Source organism: Eurytemora carolleeae, unplaced genomic scaffold, assembly GCF_000591075.1.
Source record: "Eurytemora carolleeae unplaced genomic scaffold, Eaff_2.0 scaffold483, whole genome shotgun sequence".
Classification (NCBI taxonomy): Eukaryota; Metazoa; Arthropoda; class Copepoda; order Calanoida; family Temoridae; genus Eurytemora; species Eurytemora carolleeae.
The window spans coordinates 174965-183316 of record NW_019396384.1 but is presented as its reverse complement, the minus strand read 5'-3'; the positions used below and the strand labels follow the sequence as shown (position 1 = coordinate 183316).

The following is an 8352-nucleotide window of genomic DNA, read 5'->3' as shown; positions in this document are numbered from 1 at the left end:
AGGATCTTCTTGGCATTTATCTGGAATATAAACACCACTATAGATATGACACAAGAAAGGACAAGAGACATGGACAATACAAAGATCACAATTTAAAGACATATAGTGGTGCCATCCTGGAGGGTTGGAGGAGATGAGACAGCAGCCGTGAGTAGAACCTAGATAAGGTTCTATGAGTGGGGTGGCGAAATAAATAAAATGTAGCTGTTAACTATTTGCATTGCTTTGTTTTGGTCCTCATGGATATTTAAAATCAAAATTTGAGTCCAACAAACTAAAAGTCGTCTTCATATTCCACAGTTTTATGTTAACTATAAGGGATTTTCGGCTTCAAGAGATTCTCAAAAAAAAACAATATTCACATTTATGTTAATTTGGTTCTCTCCTGTACAATGTACATATAATGCATATACCTGGAGACTAAACAGTCGAGGGTTGAGGAATAAACATGTTTTACGGTAAGATGCAAACTGAAACTTTTTATTATTTTTGAGTCTGCTTTCAAGCTTAATAAAATTTTTGTAAAACTGAATCACACAAATCTATCTTGTGTAATGCAAATGAAAACCATTACATTTACATTTTACATTTGTAGTATGTTTACTCGAAACCCCATATTAGACAGTTATGGTTGACTTTTGAAATTCCAACATCATACATATTGACTATTGAGGTGATACTTGTTTTACATTTTATTAAATGTATCATTTGTTTGCAACATTTATCATTAATTCATACCTAAAACCCAGCTTTTTATATAGGAATAAGGATTGGTTCATCCATTATTCTTTAATCTACATTTGAAAAATAAAAATATTTTTATGCAAATAATATTTCCTGTATTGTGTTGGTGGGTGTTCTGTTAGCAATCTTCACCTTTTAACAAGAAAATAATTATTTGATTAGTTTTATTTATCAATGACTTGTCCACATTTAATGTAGATTTGTTGTATTTTTATACTTCTGTTCGCTATTTGATGGTTTTAAATAAAGATCGAGTAAGCATCCTATGGGTGCGCGAAAGATGGTCAAGTTTTCATTTTAGAAGATATTTAGGATAGAAATTTTCCATGAAGGTCAGTTCATTAAATTGGTGATCGATTCAACAAATCCATTTTCAGAAACAACAAATTGTGATTCCATACATTTTTCCTGCAAAGTGTCCTTAAACAAATTATATTCTGTTCCATTGTTAACCTTAAAAATGTGCGCCAGCTTGAGTACAACAGGATGATTCTGCAGCTAAAACAGAACACAATTAAATAAAACAATTACTTTTTTTCACAAAAAAATCTTTCTTCTGTTTTTATGTGCTTTAAATTGTGAAGTTAAATTTTAATGATTGGAAAGTTGTGTCTTAATATCTGGAAATTAATTGACGATTACAGAATCGTATTTGATCTTGATTGAGTTAATAATGCAGTGTATCAAAACAAAGTGATATGTTTATCTTCTTTTTACTTATAAAATTAACGAGATATTGAAATAAAATTTTTTCTATTTCTTAATTATTCACTTTGAAGGTTAAAAAATGGCATATCCAAGTCCAAGATTATTCTATGTTAACTTTTTTCAATCTACATTATTATTACCATACATACATGTATTTTAATTTAGTTAAAATACGACTTGCTTGTCTTGACTTAATTCCAATGTTTCTAATGACACAAGCTATTCAGATGAACTTTGTTCTAAATCTTTTAAGAGCTTACAGATATGTTAACAATGATGGTTAAACGTTTATCCTCTCCAGAATTATCCATTTTTTAATACTTCAATCTGAAAATAAAAATTCTTTTATCACAAATATTTTTGAAAGGTAAAATCTAAAAACTTTGTTTATCATGATTCATTTCATACAAAAAAGATTACTCAGTGGCCGAATTTAAAGAATTTGAGCGGTGGTTTAAATTTAAGCCGCGGTTTAAATATGGTTGGTTCCACTTAAAATTGTATCAAATGTTTCAAGATTTAGGCCGGCGCTTAATTTAAACCGGGTTTTGGCGGATTTAAACCGCGGCTCAAATTCTTTAAATTCCATCTCAGTACTTCTATATATATATATTTTGCTTGTCTGTCTGGGTGTCTCTTTGTTTGTTAAACAGCTTAATTGATCAGGCCCAAATTTTGGGTGAGACCTCGCATGCCCCAGGAAAGGTTCTATATGAGCAAATCTTTGTAAAATTAGCCTCCAACAAAATTGATTTTCATTAAATTTTGAAAATCCACGAAATTTTTTGTATAAAATCCGCGAACTTTGTTGTTTGTTATTGCGTTACAATGTACAAAGAAGAAAATGTCCCCAATTGAAATAGAAGATGGGCTCGAAGCGCCCGGCCTGAAAGCCAGTGATAATAATTAGTGATAAATTTAAACTAGTGATGTGTAAATATACTAACATATTACATGAAAAAATGTTAAAAATTCTTTAATAAACTGAGAAAAAAAATTATACATTTTATACTTCAAGTTGGTATTTTGAGTTTCATAACAGTCTAAATAACTTGAATTCAATGTTTAAATAGATTTGAAAAGAATTTAGTTTTCCTTTACTTAACCTTTCTTATTGGATTTCTGTATATCATCTACATTAAATTTTTAAGTAGTTGTTAATAATTTTATTTATTTTTGATATCTATGAAAGAGTGACGTGTAAAGAAGATAAGGAAAATTATCCAAATCACTAGTAGTTTACTTCAGCCATTAATGATACTGTTCACATTTATTCTACCCTTCAGGTAAACAATACAAAACAACTCATTTATATCAAAATACAAAAGTTAAGATTAGAATAAAAAAGTTTGTTTAATTTATTTGATTAGTGTGGTTATCGCAGGATCCTCTGCTCTAGGTGAACACGAGGTAAATATATATAATGCATATCCTAATCCGGATCCGGGTTCACTGATTCCGGATCCGCTTAGTCCGGACCCAATAAATCCGGATTTAATATTTCTCGCATTAAAAATACAATAAACTTGACTGAATCATATCCATTTCCAGCTTTGTTGACAGACATTTTTTAACAATTTTGAGACTCTTTTAAACTTTAGGATGGATGTGGAATCTATCCACGATGTGAACAATATGGTGCAGGAGTTTGGCAAATACTGGAAGATTGTCACAAGTAAATTTAGAGCTATTAACTTTCTTAAATATTTGATAGTGGGTCTGTATTAAAGAGTGCCATAAGTGATCCACCAAGCAGTATCAATAAAAAAGTGATGTATTGTGGTTCTTGTGTCTTTGTAAATTTATAAAATGTTCGAATATTAATTGTATTTGACTCAAAAATTGCCTTGAGTTTTACCGTCTATTTGAATCTTGAAGGTATATAAGCTGTACATTTGATGCGAATGGAAAACTGGTTCAAGAGAACTTGGAATGTCCTGGAGACCTGGTCTATACTGAAGAATATGGAAAATGTGTAGATTATAATATGGCATTTGAGTGCAAGTTGTTCAAGGTATTTTTTTCAAATAACCTTGAGTTGCATGTGATCAGAGGTGGCGAATGGGGGAATCCCAAAGTCGCCATCCTTAGAAAATTGGACGGACGGGGTGCAAAATTGGATGGATTTGGGGTGCAACATTTTTCCAATTATTCTCCCCCCCCCCACCTCTGGTATATTTTGTAAGCCGCCCCTGCATGTAATTGTTAAAAATGAACTATTATGGATTCATATCAGCTAATTGACTTTTAGGATACACCATGCTTTGGGAGCTGTCCTAGACTTTATATTATGTCAGAAGGTAAAAACTATTTTTTAATGTATGTTAACAAAATGAGTTTCAAATATTAAAAGATTATAGAAAAAGAAATGATTTGGGTTCTTCATCACTAAATTTTTCAAAACATTGCATAAAATTTTTTCATTTGATTTCATTTTCATTTCTGAACTGTTCAGGTTATGGTTTAGAGCATCAAGAGAGAAGATTAGGGTGCTTTAGATTATCAGGTTTCGCTTGAAGTTTAAAATAAAAAGATAATTTTTGTAAGTTTGTAATTTCAGGAAGTATGTTTGGATTTCTACCACATTATAAAAATATGAATGCTCAGTATCTATCCCCTGATAGTTCATCATCCCCTGCATTAATTCATTGGCTGATTAGCGAGAGATTTGGAGCAATGAACGGAGGAGTTAAGTAAGTTTTAAATATATAAAAATCTAAACATACGGTTATATTTTAACTAAGATTTGGAGCAATAAACGGAGGAGTTAAGTAAGTTTTAAATATTTAAAAATCTAAACATACGGTTATATTTTAACTAAGATTTGGAGCAATGAACAGAGGAGTTAAGTAAGTTTTAAATATATGAAAATCTAAAACTACGGTTATATTATAACTAAGATTTGGAGCTATGATCAGAGGAGTTAAATAAGTTTTAAATATATAAAAATCTAAAACCACGGTTATTTTACAACTAAGATTTGGAGCAATGAACAGAGCTGAGTTGAGTAAGGTTTAAATATTTAAAATTCTAAAACCACGGTTATTTTACAACTAAGATTTGGAGCTATGAACAGAGCTGAGTTGAGTAAGGTTAAAAATAAAAATCAAAAACTACGGTTATATTATAACCAAGATTTGGAGCAATGAACAGAGCTGAGTTAAGTAAGGTTTAAATATATAAAAATCTAAAACTACGGTTATATTTTAACTAAGATTTGGAGCAATGAACGGAGCTCAGTTAATTAAGTTTTAAATATATGAAAAGCAAAAATTATTGTTATATAACAACTAAAATTTTGTAATCTGATATATTTTAAACCAATCAATACTTGGGAAAGAAACAAATAATTTTTTTCTAAATTAAGGTTGGATGTTTCAATATTCAAAATATTTGATCTCCCTTTTCAGGAATGAAGAGTATTATCACCTTCAATGTCCGTACACTGGCTGGAATAGTGGCTGGCAGGTGGATAAAAATATTGGAAACTGGGTGGAAGATAACACTATCACTATTTCTTGTTATCATGGTGATGAAGATATTACAACTCATGGTCCAACAAGCTCTACATCTGCATCACCTTCATCGTCATCTAGTACTACAACAACTGTTACAACTTCTACGACAGATTCAACTCAACCCACTCAATCCACTCAACCAACTCAATCCACTCAACCCACTCAACCCACTCAACCCACTCAACCCACTCAACCAACTACAACTGTTACAACTCCTACAACGGCTTCCACTACAACTCCAGAGCCATCAGTTTGCGAAACTGTAAGATATAAATTATTTAAGAAACTATCGTTGTACTTATGAGTAGCCCTATGTTTACGGCGGGGATTGTCCGATTCACCTTTAGACCTTTAACTGATCAATAATATGATAAATATCGTCGTTTTTCTAGCTTGAAAACTCCCGATTCAAACAATTTTTAAAATTATTTTCCGCAATTCACCAAAAAAAAAACAATTTTCAAGTTGAAATCTTGGATATCTAATTCAATTTTGATCATGTTTTCAAAGGTACTGTTCTGAATCGGAATTGCCACTCTTTGAATGAGGGGGGGGGGGGCATTTGAAATTAAAGGAAGTGACCGGCAATGTATGGTAGTTGAACTGAGAATGTAGTATTGTGGAGGACTTTTTTAGGATTCATTTAGACCTATAAAACGTTTTAATGATGTGTAATTACCGAGTTTGAGCGCAAAGTCGACTCTTAAAAACATCCATTTGGGTACTAGTTACGTTTTGAGAATCGATTTTTTTAATTATTACATAACGACGACGGAAAATGTATCAAAAATCTTCGGTTAACCAATTAGATGTTTAGGAAAATATTTTTTGATAGAAATTTGTCAAAAAATCAACAATCAATTATTTCTTTATCAAAACTATATTGAATATCTTATTCTCAACGAATTTGTTCGCAGATTTCTACAAATCGTTCAAAGGTCGTCTTTTCAATAAAATTTCCAGAAAATCTACAGAAAATGTTTGTGAACAATGAGAGATTACAAAAACTAATAACTGAATAATATTACTTATTTTCGATGATAAGAGTTATTTTCTCAACCTGTTCCTTAACAACTGATTAGTTTACTGTAGAATTTTTGTTACAATTTTGTCTCGTTGTTATTTAAAAATTTTAAAAAATCAATTCTCAAAACGTAACCACCGAAATGGATGATTTTAAAAGTCGATTTTGCGCTCAAACTCAGTAATTATACATTATTAAAACGTTTTATATGTCTTAAATAAATCCAAAAAATTTCTCCACAATACTACATTCTCAGTTCAACTACGATGACATTGCCGGTCTCTCCCTTTAAGTATATAATTCCTTTAAGTGACTTCATAAAAAAACATTAAATGAAGTATTTCAGGAAGGTCCAAATGCTATCAGCAATTGTATTTCTGAATTCAACTGCTGTCATAAAGAGAGTGGAAACTGGAAGGTTACAAAATGCACTTGTGATTTAGATTTTCTGTTTTCTGAGGTAAAAAAAAACATTGTGAGATGAAAACTTTTATGATTTAACAATATTGTGTATTTTAAGGACTTTGCTATGTGCTCTTGGCCAGATGCATGCTGGAGAAATGAACTAGATGTTTCCGTTCGAGCAAGTCACACTTGTGAAAATAACAGCCTTTGCTATTAGAAGAAATCAAAATATATTTTTTTTTTAAAACCTTTAAATAATCAATATAAATATTAAATACACGTAAAAGGAAAGCTTTCTTTTCCTTCCATAGATTTTAAAAAAGACATTAAAGTAAAACAATAAATTTAGAAAAGGAGTTGGTTTCCAAGACATGGGTATGAGGATTTAATTGTCTAATTTTAGTCTAGTTGCTCAAATAAGCCTTTTTTCAAACAGTTTAAATTTTGATCTTAAATCTTTATACTACCATTGTTTAAACATTTGATCTTTCCAATTTCAAATAACACAAAATGTTCGTATAAAGTACTGATCTAGTTAGTCTCTTTGTTTGGATGTCCGATCATAACTCAGGGACCCCTTGACCGATTTGCCTCAAATTTGAATTGGGGAACTCGGCAGAACCGCGAAAATATTCTCATCTTGTACAGGGTGTCCCACGAAACATGAAAGTTGGTGAATAGTTTTGAATCTGTATTATATAATAAAGACTTTTCGCAGTTTATTTCGTTAAAAATTCTCTTACTCAAATATGTTTTACTTAGAAATCAAATTTATTATTTTATGAATGCCATGTAATATTTTTTAATATTGTCTTTGGTATCAAACAACTTCACAAATTATGGAAGAAGACATTCTAAACTATTTACCAACTGTCATGTTTCGTGAGACACCCTATATTAAAAGTTCTAAGTTGAGTTATTTTACTTTCAAAAGGATATCTTATTTTACAGGCAAATTGGGTTCACAAGCTAAAGTCTATTAACACAAAAAAAGCAATGCTTTTGCTAAAAAACAAGTTCAAGAAATAGTGATTTTTATTCATTTATATTTTCTATAAAATAGTATTTACAAGTTATTAGCTAACATCTGTTAAAGACATTTGTGTTAAGTTTTAATTATCAAAAACTTGATTTCAGTTTATAAAGGGGAAGTTTTTAATGCAGTGTTTTTAATATTTAAAACTTACAATTCTTTAAAATTTATGAGTAAGAGAAACTTTGTCCCCGTATTAATATTCTTAAAGTAAAATCTCGATTTTATTATTTTAAATGTTTTTGACTATTGTAATGTATACATGACAAACTTTGTAGGGAAAATTGTACAAAAAAGATAATACTTCTATTATACCTGTCAAACTCCCCCCTCCCCCCCCCTCCTCGACCAACTATCGAGTATGTAATAGAAATTAAACACCTGTTATGATGTTATTCGAGTTATCAGTACTAAACTTATCAAAAGAAAATATTATCCTATTTCTTTCTAAATGTCGTCTTATATTCCCTTACATTTAAAAAAATATTTATGAATAAAAAATAGTTTAAAGCCTTGTGTAAAAAAAACCTGAAGCATTAAAAAATATTGATAAATTGTATTCTACAGAACCCTTACCACTCCGTCCTGGGGGGCGGAGGTGAAAAGTAAATACGTAATAATTAAAGGTGTACACTCTCTACTGCAGACTGCAGACAATCCCAGAGTTTTGATAAAGTAGATGTAGATGTCATGTAGTGAAAATATAGAATATTTATTTTTATTTATTGTGCCAATGGTTTATTCCTCTTCAGCTACAACCTCGGGATTACTCAGGTATAGTAAAAAAATTATATATCTTTGGAATAAAGAATTTCCAAACTGCATAGTAAATTGTTATTGCTTATTCGAATATCCCATGCTTTGTAGTTGAATAAAAATATGAATGAGTGAATGTCCAAAATTGATAGGGGGGGGGGGGG

At 30.5% G+C, this 8352-nt stretch overlaps 2 protein-coding genes across 3 annotated transcripts in view; both read left to right on the top strand.

The window, feature by feature from the left end:
* Positions 1 to 2634: 2634 nt before the first annotated feature.
* LOC111702173 (uncharacterized) lies at positions 2635 to 6711 on the top strand. Of its 2 annotated transcripts, none has more exons than XM_023473768.1 (10): positions 2635 to 2738; positions 2823 to 2862; positions 3054 to 3127; positions 3331 to 3466; positions 3704 to 3752; positions 3908 to 3958; positions 4013 to 4145; positions 4863 to 5232; positions 6333 to 6454; positions 6515 to 6607. In XM_023473768.1, the coding sequence occupies exons 1-9, from the start codon at positions 2707 to 2709 to the stop codon at positions 6435 to 6437; spliced, it is 990 nt and encodes a 329-aa protein (XP_023329536.1). In that variant the 5' UTR covers positions 2635 to 2706; the 3' UTR covers positions 6438 to 6454; positions 6515 to 6607. The 2 variants fall into 2 exon arrangements, with proteins under 2 accessions (XP_023329536.1, XP_023329535.1); XM_023473767.1 differs by having other exon boundaries at positions 2636 to 2738; positions 6341 to 6454; positions 6515 to 6711.
* Positions 6712 to 8052: 1341 nt separating this feature from the next.
* LOC111702165 (CKLF-like MARVEL transmembrane domain-containing protein 4) overlaps positions 8053 to 8352 on the top strand; it is a 3423-nt gene continuing 3123 nt past the window's right edge. Inside the window, exon 1 of the mRNA XM_023473757.1 lies at positions 8053 to 8206. The gene's annotated coding sequence lies outside the window, so the exon portion shown is untranslated. The remainder of the gene's footprint in view (positions 8207 to 8352) is intronic.

Excerpts from the sequence above, each read along its gene's own strand:
- LOC111702173 (XM_023473767.1), top strand. The coding sequence starts at position 2,707 with ATGATACTGTTCACATTTATTCTACCCTTCAG. Across the intron at positions 2,863-3,053 it reads CTGCTCTAGGTGAACACGAG|GATGGATGTGGAATCTATCC; the intron begins GTAAATATATAT and ends TTTAAACTTTAG. Across the intron at positions 3,959-4,012 it reads AGGGTGCTTTAGATTATCAG|GAAGTATGTTTGGATTTCTA; the intron begins GTTTCGCTTGAA and ends TTGTAATTTCAG.